This window comes from Falco punctatus (genome assembly GCF_963210335.1).
Source record: "Falco punctatus genome assembly, chromosome: 13".
In the NCBI taxonomy this organism is placed as follows: domain Eukaryota; kingdom Metazoa; phylum Chordata; class Aves; order Falconiformes; family Falconidae; genus Falco; species Falco punctatus.
This window is the reverse complement of record NC_137593.1, coordinates 4922985-4941694: the sequence shown is the minus strand read 5'-3', so window position 1 is coordinate 4941694 and position 18710 is coordinate 4922985. Positions and strand designations below refer to the sequence as shown.

The 18710-nt window shown below is 39.1% G+C and overlaps 1 protein-coding gene across 5 annotated transcripts; it reads left to right on the top strand.

Moving 5' to 3' along the window:
• Positions 1-22: 22 nt before the first annotated feature.
• PDCD10 (programmed cell death 10) lies at positions 23-12955 on the top strand. 5 transcript variants are annotated; one of them, XM_080409279.1, is made up of 9 exons: positions 23-182; positions 5164-5264; positions 6770-6981; positions 7620-7673; positions 9019-9136; positions 9810-9936; positions 10317-10395; positions 10670-10752; positions 12469-12955. In XM_080409279.1, the coding sequence occupies exons 3-9, from the start codon at positions 6886-6888 to the stop codon at positions 12548-12550; spliced, it is 639 nt and encodes a 212-aa protein (XP_080265405.1). In that variant the 5' UTR covers positions 23-182; positions 5164-5264; positions 6770-6885; the 3' UTR covers positions 12551-12955. The 5 variants fall into 5 exon arrangements, with proteins under 5 accessions (XP_080265405.1, XP_080265404.1, XP_080265403.1 ...); XM_080409278.1 differs by having other exon boundaries at positions 23-187; XM_080409277.1 differs by lacking the exon at positions 5164-5264.
• Positions 12956-18710: the final 5755 nt, after the last annotated feature.

Genomic DNA, 18710 nt, shown 5'->3' with positions numbered 1-18710 from the left:
ATTGTGGGGCTCGTGGTCGCGGCGGGTGGACTACGAGCCCCAGGGGCCCGCGCGGCCGCCGGGCAGTTCCGGACAACGCCTGGTGTGTGGTAACAGCAGCGGACGCTTCCTCCTTGCAGGCGCTTCCGGCGCGGCGGCGAAGCCCACTCGAGAGCTCCGAGGGCTCCGTGGGGCGGGGGGAGGTGAGGTGCCACACCGCGCCTGCCCGCTGCCTTCCCGTCGTGGCGTGTGGCCGCGGGGAAGCGAGCGCGCCGGGAGGGCGGGGGGTTCCGCCGGGGTGCGGGCGCAGGGCCTGGCTCGCCCTTCGGGGCTGTGCCGCGCCGGGAGCGGGGAGCTCTTCCCAATGTCGGGGCCTGCCTGAGGGGCGGCGGTGAGGGCGGGCAGGACGAGCGGGGGCCGCCGGTAGGTGCTGCCGCAGGTGAGCGCGGCCTTGGGCCTGGCCGTGCGGAGCAGGCGGGGGATGCCCCTTCCCTCCCTGCCCGGGGGAGGGTCCGGCGCTGCCGGGTGGTTGACCTGATGTCTCTCACCCCGGGGCGGGAGTACAGTGGGGTGAGGGCTCCTCCCCGTCCTTCTCCTCGTCCTCCCCGCAGCCCTCCGGCACCGCGGGTGCCTTGGGGCCTTCCCCGCCTCGGGGCGGGGGCAGCGGCGGGGGCGGAGGGGCTGCCCGGTCGGAGGCCGCTGGGCCCGGGCCGCCCCGCGGTGCCCGGCGAGCCCCGGGAGGGTAGCGGGGGCACGGCCGGGCCCGGCGGTGCAGGCCCGGATGTGCATTATTTTTAGCTCGTCCTAAGGCCGGAGCGGAGCGCTGTCAGGTGGCGGCGGTGGGCGCCGGCGGTGCGGTCAGTGCCGCTTCAGGTCTGCGGGAGGCGTCCCGGCTCCTGCCCGCTGCCGGCTCCTGCCCGCTCCGCAGCCGGAGGGCGGGCAGGGAGAGCAGCCGCCCCGCCGGGCTGTGCTCCTCCTGGTGACTGACCAGTCTGGGGGGACGTTTGGTGCCTGGGTCACCCATTAGGTTGTTGGTGTAACTGGTGAGTGGAGCTGGTTGTCTCCTGGGGCACAGATGTATGGCTGAAACCCGGGACCAGGTTTATGCCGTTCCTGTTACCAGAGGAACTAATTGCTCTCTGCTATCTGTTTGCTTGTTGGGATGTGTTTGGATGTTTGAAACTGTCTTACCTGTTAGCGTTTGATAGAGTAACAGCTCTACTTTCATATTCCCAAAGAGGAAAAAAAAAAAGAAACGGGGATATGTTGTTGTGATCATACATGCTAAGAACCGTGACCTGTTTCAGTTATATTTTAATGTTGCTACCCAGTGAAATTGGAGCACCATCCGTGAGGCTGTAGTTTCTCATGTTGTAGGCAGACACAAAAGCCAGACTAAATCCATTTTGAAGTTCAGCATTGCAAAAGAACATGAACTAATTGTAAGCCCGACTTCAGAGTAGGCTTGGATTTTGTTTTTTTAAGTTGTTATCATTCTAAAAATAGACATCGTGGGTATTGCAAGTTCATCTGATTTCGGAATTAGTCATACGAATTGCTCTTACAATAATAAAACACATAAGCAGTTATGCTTTGTCAGAGTGAACTGAACCGTAAGTGACTATTATATGTGTGTGGAGATGTTTGAAAATTGCATGTCTGTACCCTAGCAGGAGGCATTTAAACATACTTTAAACACTTCGATGCTGTTCTCTGGTGACATTCCTTTTATTGACTCTTCAGTGAAACTGCTGGCTGTAAGAGTAAAATACGGGATCAGTGCAGTAGAGTGCCTTTTTAGAGCTTCTTGTTATCAACAGTTGATCTGTATGCCCATTCCAATGAATTCAGCCATACCTGAAGTCATGTCAGTTTTTAAAAGATAAAAAGTAGCTCTGTATCTGAAGCGCAAAGCCTTTAAGCTTTGTACCATACAGTCAAAGTTACACAATGGGAGGTAATTGCAATCTGTAATTGAAATACAGCAGTGGCAGGTAAGTTACTGTCTGACATGGAGGTGTGGGTTTTTTTGATTACTTCTAAGTGACCCTTAATAAGAAGTAGATAGTTAACGTACTATGCATGGGGTATATGTATAGTTAAAAAGCAAACTTGGCAATTTTATTTTTCTTCTTCTGTAAGATTTGCAACTGCAGTTAGTAAATTACCTAAACTCCCACCTCCCATGCACATTGGCCTTAGAAATAGAAGCCAAGCTTTTTGCCTCTGAATTTGGAATAGAATTCATGTTGCTACTTCCCTTCCCCCACTCTTTTTTTCCTGAGCTTAAATTAGTTTTTCTGGTAACTCAGGAGTCTTGGATCAGGTTAAATGTAAGACCTCGTCTTGAATCCTCACTGCAAAAAGTGGAGCAGACCTTCATGGCAGCAAGGATAGTCTTTTCTAGCAGGAATAGAGCTGTAATTTTTGCTGGAAGCCAACCACTGAAATAATCATTTTGGAGGATTCCTGCCTGAGGCTTTGTTTCTCTTTAGTATTTTTCTAAAAAAAGAGGATTAATATCTGTGTGCTTAAGGTTTTGCAGATCTAAGGTGAATGGAGCCTGGAGAAGGGAATAAAGACAACAGCGCATAGGTAGATCTACTGGTGGCACAGCTGAAGAATAACTGAAATTGTGCCAATTATATCTAATGTTACTGTTATTTTAAAAACTTTTTTAAAAAATCATAATCATTAGATACAGCTCTGTTCTCTTTAAACACTGTTTCAAGAGATGGTGTTAAAACCCTTTATTTCATGGATACCTTGCTTGTTTTTGCACTGTCCAATGAGCAGATGTGGTTTTGGGGCACATAACTGCACTCTGTAGTCACTGCAATGGTTATGTTCTTACCAAGTAGCTCTGCAGTTCTGCCACTTAATTTTAGCACATGACCAAAACTGTCAGTAAATGGTACAGGTTAGAGAAAGCAAATTATCACTGTAGGTACTGATAAAACTAATTGTATATTTTAGGAAGTGCAGTGTTTTTTTGCTGTTTACCCTTTTGGCTTACAGGAAGTTTATCTTACTGTAGGTTTTCTTCTGCTAAAGTTCAGTTCAATGATGTAAAATGTTATTGGATAGATACGAAGGAATGGGTCTATCAAAGAATCCTTCCAAATATATTTCTGTAAAATGTACCAGTTCTCACAGTGTTAGCTGAGTAGCTGGGGTAATATTTTAGTGCTGGAGCCTAAAGCTTAGAATGTAAGATTTATACTGACAGTGAAAGCATATACTCCGTGTTAGTACATCTCTTGGAATACAGCTTGGTGCACTTGATGGCTTAAGAATGAGCAGCCAGGATTGCATTAACTGGCATCTTAGCATAGTTTTCAGACTTAGATTCTCTTCAAATTCCCTAAATCATTCTGTATACTCTCTCTGATGGTTGATTTTATCTGTTGTAGCATGATTCTAATTGCACATACACAGGTTTGAATCTGTGGGATCACTGTAACCAAAAAAAAGATCAGACTTCCATGCAGATTAATATTTGGCAGTATCCTCCTAGCTTCTCCTTGTCTTTCCTCCTCAGACCAATTAACAAGTTTGCCAAGTAGAGTAACACCTTGGTTTTTTGCATCTTACGGCATTTTGCCAGGATTTTCTGAACAATGTGACTACATTTGGCTGTTCTGATAGGTCACCTTCCCATGGAATTTTATTCCTTTTTTTTTTTTTTTTTTTTTTTTTGAGTAAGTTAAAAAAAACAATTGGCAGATGAAACTAGGGTAAACTTGTCTCAAGACTCTCTTGAGATTGTAGTGGACTGAAGTTAAGGTTTTAGAAGACGGCGTTATCATAAAGCTTGGCAGCTATGCAGATGTCTGCTTTTGGTCACATACCAAAAGAACTAGTGAAAGCTCCTAGATGCTGCAGGATAATGTGCATTAAACTTTGGCTTTAGTAAAGCCATTTTGAAGGCTAGTGGACTTTCTAATAATTGATTTAAATAGTTAGGACAGAAACTTCCGTTTTCATGGGGATTTGGTCCATAATCAGGATCGAGACCCTTCTTCAAAGGTAGTTTTATGTGATTTAGTGCAGCTATGACAAACTATTTTTCTGTAATGCAAATAAATGTGGGGGGTTTTTTGAAGATTTTTATCCATGCTATTTAACGCTAGCAAAGATTGCAGTGCATCTAAGTTATATCCGAAAGATGTGAAGGAGATCCCTAGCTGCAAAGACAAATAGCGTGGCAATGTTAGCAGTCAGATACTTGCGTGACAGCCTTATGCTACCTGATATATCTGCTGGAAAATGGGAAGATTTCTTGACTAGTGAACAACCAGTGTGATATATTGAATATATTTCTTTTCATATGTTGGCAACAACAGTATTTGATGTTCTCAAGTATTTCTTCATCTGTATTTAAATCTCCCTCTTGTCTTCAGTCACAACACTTGTATCCTCTGTGTTAATACAAATACAAGGGTTTGTATTTTGTATGAAGGGTGTCAGTGTGTGGTAAAGCGGTAATAGATGGTGTAAATTGTTTTTATATGGGGGTTTAACAGTACCATGGATTAATAACAATAGCTTATGGCTCTTCAGGAGAAAATGAGTTCTTCATGATAGTCCATAGTGTAATAGGTTTTCATCATAATAAAAATCCATCACTTGAGTTAGTATTTCCTTTTCTTTGAGGATACTGCTAACCCATAAAAACCAAGTAATTGTCTGTAATGGTTATTTTGTCCTTTTTTGCCCTTCTTCCTATGTTCAAAAATCTTTTGGGCAGACTAGATTCTAATGTTCAATGACCTGATATAACTTTAAAAAACTTGCTCGGTCGAGAATACAGTACTCCAGATAAAAACTTCCAGTAGATTAAACTCTAAATCCTGTCTTCAGTGGTGCTTGCTATTGTAGTATCTTGCATGAGTATATATTTTTACTGAACTTCCAGAAAGACAGAATTAAACAGTAAAACAAACAGCTCTGCATCCACTCTGCCCCTTACATGCCAGAGTCGTTAGTGCAGGGAATATGCATGTATAATAAATGGGACAGCTTGTAGTTGCAGTTGAGTGAAAACTTGTTCAGACAAGTTTCTTCCCCCCATGTGAGTAGACCTTGCATGAATTTATGTAACTCTGAAACAAGTTCTTTAAAGATATTCAGCTTTTTGAGGAATGATGAATATTCACTTGTATTCTTCTATGTTCTTGACAGCCATAAAATATCTACTGGTAGGTGATAAAAATGTGAGAGTCTCGATTGTTACAATTCCATCCATGTGGATGTATCTCATCTATACAGGCCCCTTTCTAAAGGTAATCCTGTTCTGTGACTATAGGAATCTGCTCATGTATGTCATGTTAAAGGGGTGGAACAGTAAGAGAAGCACAGCTGAGATTTTGCAATAAGTAGTTCATGTTAGAATACCTACATATTTTTCTTCAAATCAGGTGTTAACTGTTGGCTGTTTCTGTAGTGTGACCAGTTCTTCAGTTGTTTTCTCACTTTTGGGTATATTCATGCTGCCTAATTGCATGTTCAGATGAATGTGTGTGATATTTGTAGTCATCCAAGTTCTTCTTTGTGCTTACTGTAATCAATAACAAATTTCACTTCTATAATTATAGTAAAACTACTATATACCTGCCCTGGGCAAAAACCTTCTATTTAAACAGCCTGAAGATTTTTAGCCAGTGCAGAGCATAATGAGGAATATAGCCTGAAGAAATATCTTGGCATTTTTTAACGTGTTCAAGCTATTGGGAAGTAATATTAATTACTATAGTAGCTTTTGCTGTTTCTTAAAAAAATCACTTTTTTCACTTCTTAGTAAATACCCATAAAGTCATTAAGTAAACGCATAAATGCCTGATGTTTGAAACTTGTTAGGAGGAAAAAAACTCCTCTAGTGCATGACATACTCCAAGCAAATCTAAAAATTTAAACTGTTAATCTTTTTGTGTGCCTTTATTCCTAATGTGGACTTTAGGTCTCTAAAACTCAATTATGTCATATAAAATATTTTAAAAGGATCTTACAGACAGAAAATATAGCAGGCTGTAACAAGGATTTCTTATGAACTGTAGGGTGACTTTTTTTTCTTTTCCACATTATTTCTGGGTCTGAGCAATGATCACTCTATGTTGGATATGATGAGTTGGACTGGGTGGAGAACTTCCAAAACCTACGTTCAGTTACTGGAACAATAATTTTTCCATTGAGTTAACATAGCTGTTGACACACCCTGAGTGGAAACATGACTTAAGACTTTTGCTTATGTAAAACCAAAGATGTGGTATTTGGAATTCAGATGGGTAGAAAGTAGGCACTGATCTCCAGCAGAATCACAGCTTGATATGTATGCAAAAATATGGAGTATTTATAGGTAGTCTTAATGTTAGTTGCCATAATGCATCTGTATGGGTTTTGGGTTTACAGCACGTAATGCTTCTCAAGCTTTTTCTGTATGTGAGTTGTCAGGAATCTCACACTGCCGCTTATGAGCAGTGGCAAGATTTTTGTAATACATAGCAAATAAAATTACTTCTTTCAGGAAAATTCATTCCGTAAGAACTTGAAGTAAAACATTTTTGGAACAACCTTACTCCTTAAAGTATCTGTTCACTTAATAGATTTCAGTTCAGGTTTTGAAGTTACGTGAAGTAGTCATTCCATATTTACTCAATTCATGTCGTAAGTAATTCCTAGTTTCTAGGCGGTAACAAACTAATGGTGTTTTGTGCCTTTTCATTTTTAGAACCTGTCAGTCATGAGCATTCATAATTATGTGTTTTTGTTTTTTTTCCTCACGCAGCCTAAGGACAATATATTTTTCAAGTTCAAGTGTTCTTGCACAACGAGGAAAAAGAAGAAACATTTCAGTGAATGAGGAGTTTTTTGCTTCGATAGTGTTTTCTTTGGGAAGTGGGTCTTTGAATGAGGATGACAATGGAAGAGATGAAGAATGAAGCAGAGACCACTTCTATGGTTTCCATGCCTCTCTATGCTGTTATGTACCCTGTCTTTAACGAGGTAGGCTACATTTTGCTTTGGAGTAATAATCCCCTTTACATGGGGAAATATGATCATAGTAACAGGTTGCTCATCTTGACTGAGAAAGCTTTGTGTCTAACACCATCTTGTTTCTATGCTTTGTTTTACCGTTCTTTCCATGAAAACAATTTCATGCTTATCAAAGGTTGCTAGTTGTCTTGGCCCTGATTCTTTTTTCTTACCTTTTACAGAAGATTTTAACAAAAAATGTTAGGCCTGGCATTCTGTGGCAGGAAGTAATGTACAGTTGAACGTGTGCCTGTCAGCTCCATACATTTTAATTTTACTGCTAATGATTATCATTCAATAGGATATGTGTTCTTCTGCAAGTGTCAGAGATTGTCAAGGAGTTCTCAAAAGCTTGTCAGATTTCTGCTGTAGGCTGGATAAAGGCAAAATAACTCCAGTGACATGTTTGATTTTTATGTTTTTATTTTGGGAGGAAGTCTTTCCTTGGGGATTAAACTTCATAGTATCTCTCCTTCAAACGGACCAGTAGTTTGAATGCTTTTGTCAACTCCCTTTTTCATTATGCTCTATAAGGCAAGGCATGAGTACTTGACTTGTTCTGTTCTGATAACATTAGAATTGCTAATAATTCTAAACTTTTGTTGCAGCTAGAAAGAGTAAATCTATCTGCAGCTCAGACACTGAGAGCAGCTTTTATTAAGGTGAGAAGTAACTTGTATTGAAGAATGATTGTTCGTAAGGTAAACCCTAAACGATGAAGCTAAAAATTCAGCTGTCTTGTTTCCTTGTATCTCCGTGTTTGAAAACTGCATCCTTGATCCAGGAGTCTAAAAGTAAAGTGGAGAATTACATGGACTGTAAGTTTGAGATGTCTGCAAATGTTATGAGTAGAAATCTGAATGATACGAGTAAACTGAGCAATTTTAAACAGACAGAATCTTGCCTATGTAGTACATACAAAAGCTTAAATCTGGAATCAGTCTGTGAAGGTAGTAAGATAATAAACTTAGTCTAAGTGTGACAAGATTATGTAGAAAAGGTGTTCATGAGAAGTAGGCATGTAGCAGAATTTGAGCATGGTTTACAAAGTGAATGGTAATGAGATTTCTTTTGTGGATAAGTTCAATGTTTGTATTTGCATCCAGAAGTAAATGGAAAAAAGATTCTTCTAACTTTTTTATACATTCTTAAAGAATGACGATACAGATATTCCTTTAATTGCTTTATTGAAGTGGTGATCTTTTGAAATACTTTAAATGAAAAAAAATCGTAGACATGACTTATCTTAACATGTGAACTATGCAACTGAGCAATACTTCCCTGTTTCTACACTTAGATTGAAGTGTACCTAGATAATCTTAAGTCTGAACTAGAGCTTGTACGAGTTAAATGTTTTTATGACTGGTGGCAAGGAGCTAAGCTGAAAGCAAATAATGTAAAAACTGAGATATTGGTAGAAATGGTAGCGCTAGCTAAAAAACCACACAGCCTCATTCTTACTCGACACAGCATAATCTTTTGATAGCAGTGCAGGTAGTGTGAATACCTTCAGTGTTAGTCTAGCTTAGCTTTACTTAGATATGTCATGAATCAGAAGGTGTTTGTTTTTTCCTGGAAAAGCAATTCCAAGATGATGTTTGAGCATATGATGTGATTCATAAGAGGCACATTCACAAAATGGCATGTGGAAGATGGGGGAGTAGCACCTGCTGAGTGAATTAAATCCCAATGGATATATCTTTGTCTCAAAGCTTAGTGTTTATGGAAATAAACAGAATGTAAAATTTCATGAAAAACTTTCTTATTCAAATTGAAATGAGTGGAAAGGCTTATTGGAAAAGTTGCTTATACAAAGTCACTGATGTAGTCCAAGAAAAATGGATGTTGTAGTGGAAGAATGGTTTTCAGTGTAATGTGTTAGTCTAAAGCCATTAGACTTAAAATTTCTAGCAAAGTCCCACAGTATATGAACTGAGTCATGTGAAAATCTGCCTTTGTGTTTGCAGTCTTGCATATTTAAGAATGGAAATTTTCTTTGCCATACAGGCTGAAAAAGAAAATCCAGGTCTTACACAGGACATCATTATGAAAATTCTGGAGAAAAAAAGTGTGGATGTGAACTTCACAGAGTCTCTTCTGCGTATGGCAGCTGATGATGTAGAAGGTAATATCTCATCTGTTATGTTGAGTAGATGTGTTTTTAATCACACTGTTAACTAGGAACATGCATTTCTCTAAGCCCATTTTCAGAAGAGGTTATTTGTTTCTTAATAGATTTTTTCAGCATGATAGAAGAATACTTGTATTTCCTGAATATCTCTTTTTGAGAAGTTAAACCTCCCTAAAAAAAACCCCATACTTGACTAGTAAGAGAAAGAAAGAGAATTAATGTTTAAAACTGTGTTGATGTGGGTGCATAATTCACAGTTCGCAATGCTAGCGACCAGAAAAAAACATGTATGGAGTATAATATTCACCTTCCTTTTCTCTGCTTCAAATTAAAAGCAGTAGTTATACTGTCAGAGAAAGGGAGTATACAGCAGACTTTTAGTTATTTGAATACAGCATTTGATTAGTGTATTGTCTTCAGTGCCCCTCAAGTAAGGTAAGATGGGCTCTCTTTCCAACTTGCAATAACAAAGATTATTGCTGGCACTGTGGCTCTGTTGATGCAGAGCATATTCATTGCACTTTTCTAACCATGGCTACTTCGGGGCTGTTCAGCCTACAAATACAGTATGGCAATACTGCTGCATTTTGTGAAGTAGTGTTTTTAGCTGTCACTAGGGACTTGGAGGAAAAACTAATGGTATATTTGAATATGTTCTTTTGTTAAGAGTATATGATTGAAAGACCAGAACCAGAATTCCAAGATCTTAATGAAAAGGCACGAGCACTTAAACAGATTCTTAGTAAGATTCCTGATGAGATCAATGACAGAGTGAGGTTTCTTCAGACAATCAAGTAAGTACTGTATTACGTATTTTTTATTTCAGATTGAGGGGTCAAATTTTTTAGCTAGGTCTGAATGTTCAAATGCTGTAGGAGATGCTAGGAACACTGTTCCCATTGGAAGAGAGCCTGAACCTCTCATAAATGAGCAGACTGAATTGAGGATATTTAACAAGAGCCCCATGTTGCTAGACCGAACCTAACTGGCTGATTCCTAGTTTGAATTTCCGTGTCACCGGTGTAGCTGTTTGCATTTGGTATTGCTACATCTTGTCTGGCACTTACCTCTGTAGAGGCTGTTTTAAGAAGTATTTGACTACTGGAAGGGGATTAAATTCCATCTAAATAGGATAGCTTAAGGATATTACAACTATCTTTTTATTGCCAAATAGGGACATCGCGAGTGCAATAAAGGAACTTCTTGACACAGTAAATAATGTCTTCAAGAAATACCAATACCAGAACCGGCGGGTATGTGCAAGAACTATTTTTATACAATGTTTTTAATAGTGTTAAGAGGAAGGATATCCTTTTGAACAGAGGCTGAATAGGAGAGCTTAACTGGTCAATAACATAATATTTTTAACGAAAGGATTGTTGTATGGTAGGTCTTAAAAAAAATAAAATCAACTTCTATATCTAAGGTAATGTTAGCCAATTTTCTTACTGGTTTATCCTCAAGATTCTCACTGTACCTAACAATACGTGAATTAAGACTCTGCTCCTGGTGTTCTTGTTTTCTTAGGCACTTGAGCACCAAAAGAAAGAGTTTGTAAAATACTCCAAAAGTTTCAGTGATACTCTGAAAACCTATTTTAAAGATGGAAAGTAAGTATGGCTTTTGTACTAATGTTTTACATAATGAAAGGCCTTGTTGACTAACAGGGGAAAACAGGATAAACTTTGGGGCATAAACTCCATTCTTCAGGACTTGCCTGTTTTTTTCCTCACCTGTGTCCTCAGACCATTGTGGCTGCTTTAAAATACATTCATGCCTTTTTTAACACCTTTGAGGAGAGGGAAGGTGGTTAAATGCACCACCATACAACACCTGTGTGCAGTATTAGCTTTGAGCTTGAATATGTAAAGATAAATTTCATGGCCCCTGTGTGGTTTTCCTCAGTGTATATAAGAGGACAAAAAAACTTTTGAATGCTTAACTGAAAAAAAAGTAATCTGCTTATTTGAAATATCATTCGCAAACGCTTAACAGCTGCAGAGTTTTTTCTTTGATTTACATTTTTATTGTCCTTTCTCTAAGGTTCCTTATAGTGGTTTGCAGTATTTGGAATTACTCAGCTGATTAATCATTTTATATCTGAACATTTTTAGCCTGCAGACTGAGGCTTTTTTCAAGTCTTCACCTCGGATTTTTGATGTCGCTGTTCATGCGTATCTCGCTGTAGTGACTTATTCAGATGATGGGTGTATCCCCCTCAGATTTTGACAGTGCCAAAGTGTTCTATGTGGTGCTGTTTCAAAGATGAGAACTAACTTTCATGTCTGGTCTGTTGAGCTTGGCAAAGGCCAAGAGCGCTCAGGGGATGGTGCATTATCAAAGGAGAGGGAAGTCTTGAGACCAGCTGTAAATACTACGTGGCTTCTATGAAAGCATCCCCCACTCCCACCATTGAAATTGGGCTAAATTTGGTTATGATACTAAAATGAGAAATTTAGGCGTTGGTAGCTTTATGATTACTGAACAGATGTATAGGTAAGTTTTCGTACGAACAAGGTCTAAACAGTCTTGGTTCATTTGAAAACTGTTTGACTGAAAAAATGGGGAAGAGGTTGGATGTGTTGTGCATGTACCCCAGCCATACTGAAGGAGAGCAGCTTTGTTTAGCCCTATGTGAAGTGAATACTGCGCTGCGTATTGCGGGTGTAAACTTAGTGTATTAGGTATTATCAATATTACAAGAAATCCCAGGTAAGGCCTTTATTCCATGTCCTTGTGGAATCAAAAGTAATTTATATCTGTCTGAACTGCAGGCTGAATAAGACACCCTGCTCCCACCAGAAGGTTACAGCGCTAAACAAAATAGTCATGCTCACAGACTTTGTTACTGAGCTGAAAAATTCTGTGACCTCACACATCTGTCAGAGCAAAAAGATAACTCAAATAGTATGTTGTTTCCATATGCATGCATGCTTAGCAGTTCCTGAGGAAAGAGTTGCAAAATCTGAAATTACTAGGAGATGAAGTGTTCAGCTTTGGAAAGAACAGGTGTTTAACGATCATCTGCTCCACTCTTAGTTAGCTAAAATCTCAGGGTTAAATGATTGAGGTGTCAATGATGATCGAGAGCCAAAGCCTTCAAGTTCCTGCCAATAAACATAGTCTTTATAGGATTATCTATGCAAATGAGTTTATCTGTTTGCCAGCAGTAAGCTTCAGGTAGATTATGATATGGTAAAACATCAATATGCTTCCAATTTGCAGAGCTTAGATGCCAATATACTTAGTTGCCTGACCTTAATGCTGTATTTATTGAATGACATGTTTCTAAAAATGTCTGAAGCAATATCTTTTTGTTTTAACAGGGCAATAAATGTGTTCATAAGTGCCAACCGACTAATTCATCAAACCAACTTGATACTCCAGACCTTCAAAACTGTGGCCTGAAAACTGTATATGTTGAGAGTTGTACTTTTCAATGGTGGATAGGGTACCTTTATATGTAAATTTTAAAGTTTTGACTGTATAAATTATCAGCCCCTCTTGAGGGGCCTAATGCAGGATTTTGAATGGGATTATTGCCATCGTACACCATATTTTTGTAAAACATTGTAGCTTAATCATAATCTCACAATGAAGAATTTTGCATCACTTTTTGCTATTATCATTCTTTTCAGAATTATAAGCCAAAAGAATTTACGCCTTAATGTGTCATTATGTAACATTCCTTATAAGAATTGTAAATATTTGGTGTTCTGTTTCTGACATTTTAACTTGAAAGCGGAAAAACTGCAAGATTATGTATTTAACAATATTGGTGGCAAATATTCAATAAATAGTTTACATCTGTTAGACTGTCGTCTTGTATGCGAACAAAAATGCATAACTCATCTTTCTAGAACTGCAGAGCATTCTTTAAATGGAAAAATTAAAATTATTTGGGTGCTTAAAGCTACTGGCAGTTAAGATCAGTATAAAATGAGGGGTTTTCCTTAAAACTCAGATTTTTGGCTGTGATCTAATACTAGACCAGTATAATTCTATTAAAATGTCTTTGACAAAATAATAGAGAACCCCAGAAGTGAGATGTGCTTTTGTTTTTGATAGAAACTAAATCTCGCTTCTTTCTTAATCTTCTTTTTGTGGTGAGTTAATCCGTTTTTACTGCTAGAGTACTCCCAGGTTTGGAGCAGAGGTTTACTTTAAATATATGCAGCACAGTGTGAGTTTAAAATATTAAAGTAACTAGGGTTTTTATATTGGTACCCTTTTGGGAGGGAGGAAGAGAGAAGATAAAACTCTTCCAGTAGCGCTAGTGATGTCTACTATGCATGCCATAAGGCAACTTTTTTTTTTTCAGGGACTGGAATCACGCGAGACCTGGATTGTCAAAGCTTGTCTGTGTAGTTGGTTAAGAACTGCTGATGGACAGATTCAAATTTTATCGCTGTGATTTCATGGTAATATTTCACAAGTTCTAATGGATATCTTCCATGCCCCTTTGAAGTGCACCTTGAGTTTATTTTGAAATAGAGTAAACCTCTGAATGTTTTCAAAATACTTACGTGGCCATAACTAGTAAGTTTAAGGGAGGATGTGAAGTGAAGCGATTTATAAAGCTGCACAAGCTGTTGTAAGAGGATCACTTCAGATTGAAAAAAGCACAATTGCTACAGAACTATTCCTTCTTTAGGTATAAATGAGGAGGAAAAGGTACATCCAGACTTTTCTTGCACGCTGACCTGGTGCTGTATTGCTCGTGTGGGGCAAGTGCCTTATCCAGAGTACAAGAGCCAGGTCCTCAACTCTGGCTCTCTGCTTAAGTGATCTGAAAGGGGAAAATGCTATCTGCAGCCCTCCGAAACAGTGCTGGACGTTCTGCTGTGTATCTGCATGGAAATGTTTCCTTGATGAAAGCACTGACTGTAGTGAAATATGACAATGTGAAGGAGAATATTATGTAAAAGTGAGTTCTTGGAAATGTATGTTGTGAATTTCTTGGTTACATGAAGCTATAAACGAGACATGGTCCTTAAAGCTTGCTGTTTAGGCAGTTCTCTGTTTTGACAGTGGTGGTTTATGTTTATTAGCAAATTGAGCTTAGTAACATGACAAAGGGATGCATATACAATTCATAGCTAAAACTTCTTGATATTTATTAAAGCTTGGCATGCTAAACTGTCTTTTCTTGGAAACTGGTAGAAGAGAAGCAATGTTAGCAGTTACTAAGGAGGCAGTCTGACAAAATTAGAGTAATATTTAATTTGCATCTTTGAATTCTCTTAGTAAAAAGGTTGAGCAGTCACCTTTCAGATGGTGTTAAATTAAGCTCTAGCACCAAAGGGCTTAATGAATACAAACTAGTCAGGTAGAAGAAAGGGAAAGGCACCAAGAGTTTCTATATTTCATTTGTGTCAGAGTGTACTTGGTGTCCTGGGGAGACTGCACCAGTAGCTGTAACGAGAGACATGAAAGCTTGGGTTATACTTTGAGAATTAGACTTAATTACAGTAAAATTGTGAGATTTTTTTGTTTTCTTGGATTGAGAGGGACAGTAGCTAGTGTTGGCAATCGTTAGTTCAATGATGCTGTGTTTATGTCTGCAGGTATACTTAAAAAAAGATTAAGATTAAAAAAAAATGTATGACGGGTCCCAAATAAGACACAGTGTTACGTCTTGCTAATTGATTCCTTGGATTTAAAATCAAAGAGGCTATCGAGAAATGAACTGTTCCTGTTCCATCACTTCCTCCTAAGAGCTGTATTGGATAAAAGGTACAAATTATAGGGCTAAGATTCAGGCAGTCCGGCCAATATGTTTTGTTTTATTTGTAACTTTGTTGTGATTTCATGTTGTTACCCTTAAAAGAAATGGAAAAATACTAATTGTAATCAATGTCTGGTAATGGGAAAACTTGAAAACGGATGTCTTCAGGTCATACTCTTCTCTTGTGTGCAGTGAATCCATATCTAGTGGTCTTACAAACTTTATTTTCCACTGAGTATGAGCTGGGGCATGTCTGTTAAATGTTATTGTGGTTTTGCACTTTACTATTCAAGTTACCTGAGTAGCTAAAGATAAATTTCTCTTAAGGATTTCTAATACAGCAATTAGTGTTGCAAAATGCTATTAGAAAATTTCTGCTGTGAATGTGGGTTATAATTGATATGCTAATGTTAACATAGAGAAAACCAATCTAATAAACAAAATAAAACTTTGTATATTTGGTAATGAAGCAAAGAAATGTCTTAATCAGTTGTTTTGATCTTTCTCAGCCTATAAAGCAACAAAGGAAAGCTTAATTGACTGATTTCTGGTCAGAATCTTCTTGTTTTAATACTGATTAAAAGTTCTGTTTACAAGTCCGTAAGATGTGCCAGGTGCCCAGCTGAATCTGAGCTTTGTCTGGAGTTGACATAAAGTGGTAAGTATGAAATTTCAGCGTTCTGGTGTCAGAACTCCCATTTGCCAAGGCAAAGTAAGATGAGATTGTATCAGTCTGGATTGACCATTATCTTTTCACATGACCTTACCTAGTTTACCTGTGAAGTGTTCCTTCTTAATGTTCTTTTCAGATCTTTCACTGTATGTCAAAGGAAGCATGACCTGTTTATTCTACAGGTGTTACCTGCTCTCTTTACAAAGAGACTATGTATTGGGTGGGGAATGAAAAGAAGGTTATCTAGACAAGTTTGCCACAAATCTAAGTTTCAGATTATTCCATTATGAAAGGGAGACAAAATAAATATAACAATGTGTGCAATACTAATAACTGGATTTGGTGCAGCAACGATTATCACTTCCCTTTGGAATAGGCACTGGCTGTTCTGCTTGAGAATGTTGCTTTGCATGCTCAGCTTGGCTCATCTTCTTGCAGGACTAACCAGTGCCTTCTGGAAAAGGTATTATAGGCAGTTTCTACTTGTGAGGTGGGGGAACTCTGCCAGCTTTGCATAATGATTCAGTGCATTTGTTCCCTTTGTCTTTTTTCACACCAGTATTCTGGATTTTCTCATACTCTTCTGGGCAGGTCTTACTTTCAGAAGAGACTAGTAGGAGATGTGCTTCAGGAGCAGAACCACTTCTGAGCAGGAAACTTAGTGCTAAAAAATAGGGACTGGAAAGATGCTCCTGGGTCATCAAGTCTGGCTTTCTGTCGCAGAAGTTAGAAAGTACCATATAATGTTGGTCATAAATCTGTCAAGTTCTATTTTAAAGCCAGCTTCTTTGTCCTCGTTCCTCTTGTTAGATGGCATTTTAAAACAGTCTGAAAGAAAAAAAAAAAAAACCACCTTCACACACTGAAGTTTAGTATGCTGCATAAATTTAATTTATGATGAAGAATTCACTGACCTTGTCCACAAGCAGTTCTTCTTCTTCCCTCTTTTTCACTTAGTTTTGGGATGAATTGTATACCATCTTGGGCTTCACCTAGAGATACAATCCCAAGATTTTGGTCCTCTATGAAAAGAGCAGAGCTTGAATTCTGCAACAAAACTAATTGGTGATGGTGTCTCTGTGGCAGAGGAGGGGGGTTTGGCTCAGCTAGATTTTTCTGTGGATGTGATGTCCCTTAGCATCTCTGTCCCCCTCTCCTGCCCCAGAGCTTGGTAATGATTCTGTAGACTTAGCGTTTGAGCTCAGAGACGATGCAAAATGTTTCTGACTGGGTGCAACGCACAGCAGTTGTTTGCTGGATGGCATTAGCTGCTTCTTCATAACTTCTTATTTTGTACCTTGTTCACCCCTGTCCTGACATGGCTGCTGTAATAGCCCAGGAAGAGAACACGTGCGCTGCGGGGTCCGTAGCAGCACGTTGTCATGCCAAGGATTCGTGTAGCATGGGGGAGAAAAGCTCTTCACTAGGCATTTATGCCAGGATTGATTCCTAGGTGACAAGGTGTGATTCTCCTGTAATTTAATATATATTGCCTGTCATCTTCACAACTATTTTTGCAAGATCTGTCCAGTACATGGCTTTTTTAATGCCCATTGTAAGGCTGAGGAGTGCAGCTCAGCAATATTTGAGGTGCAAGAATTGTTTGTGCCTGCATTGCGCTCTTAAAAAGCTTGGATTGTGATAACGATACCTGAACATGATCAGAGTATGCGATTATATGATAAAAGGTTAATCTCTTCCTCTTTTCTGCCATCTTGCAGTGCTTCTTACCACAGGTCAAACAGCATTAAGCTCAGTAAGACTTCACCTGGCAGCATATGTAGTAAGAATTTGCAATTTAGGATTCCACCGTTCCAGAAAACGTGCATTATTGGGTAAAGATTGGTTTTGTCAGAAAATTTGTCCTTGGTTAGACTTTGCTATTGCTATTCCCTTGCAATTTGTTTCTTGCTATTAAAGATTCATAGGTGTTTCTTTTTTTTTTTTTTTTTTAAGCCGTAGCCAAAGGCGGCTGTGGAGGGAAGTTTCATTGTTTTTGTAGGGACTGTCAGGGACTGTGACACTTGTGAGCACTGAGAGGAAGCGAAAGACTGAGTGTTGTGAATGTTACGCTCTTCTCGCCCTAGAGACAAAAGTGTTCTACTTTCTAAGTGAATTCAAGAAGGAAATGTGTTTCTTAGTGCTGTAATTCTATTGTTGGTGACAAGGTAAGCAAAACAGATTTTCAATTGCAGATTTCTAATGCACACTCGAATATGCTGTAGAAATGTTTGTGGATTTGCAGTCGGTATTACTGTCAAAGGGGTCGTTGTACCTGATGGATATAATGATTTTAGAGAATATTTTGTAGTATTTCACTAACCTAAAAAGTTTAAAACGCTGTATTTAAATTAGACATGTCTTTGACACTTTATTATTTCATAATTGTTAACTACTAGACTTTTCACAGAAGGTAATAGCTTCCACACCCCCCCACACCCTCCAAGCTGCATTAGTCTCCAAGGACAAGTGATGGGTGAAATAGAAGCCTGAGTGCCTGAAGTTTTAGAGTAAAGAGAACAAAGTGTAAGCGACAAGTATAATTCACTTAAACTCTCTTTTTGCTGCTGGGTGTCTAATCTCTGATAAAGCCACAGTGAAAAATGCTGTGGAAGAATTTGAAAGGAGACTGAGTTACAACCTTAAGAAAATGCAGGACAGTTTCATGGTAAGTGAATTTTCTAATTAAAATATTAATTGGAAGGATTTTGCCTTGCTTGTTGAGGAAAATGTGGTAACCATTTTTCACTGCTGTTTGCATAGCCATGTGGTATTAATAATTTTGTGTGGTTTTCTACATCTGCTTAATGAATGACGAACAGAATTTTCTTAAGTGGTTTGGAATGGGTGATCAAGAGTTCCAATCAAGGATGTAACTCAGTAGGGATAATAAATATTGCCTAGGAAGGTTAAGAAGCAAAACTCAGTCCTAGCTGTAAGCTTCCTCGGAATCTAGACAGTCTCTGCAATAGCTGTATCTTAAGTAAAATTCCCATCCACACATGCGATGCTACAGTTGTAGACAAATGATGATCAGTTAGCCCAGCACTAGTATTTAGGGTGCTGTGCTGCTGATGGAAGTCTTGTCAAACTCAAATTTAATGGAGGTTTCTCTGAAGCATCGCAAAGAGCCTTGGCTGCTGCAGGTAATGGGAGAAAAAATCCTA

Coding starts and splice junctions, on each gene's coding strand:
- PDCD10 (XM_080409277.1), top strand. CDS start 6,886: ATGAGGATGACAATGGAAGAGATGAAGAATGAAGCAGAGACCACTTCT. Junction 9,137..9,809: donor GGCAGCTGATGATGTAGAAG/GTAATATCTCAT, acceptor TCTTTTGTTAAG/AGTATATGATTGAAAGACCA. Junction 10,753..12,468: donor ACCTATTTTAAAGATGGAAA/GTAAGTATGGCT, acceptor TTGTTTTAACAG/GGCAATAAATGTGTTCATAA.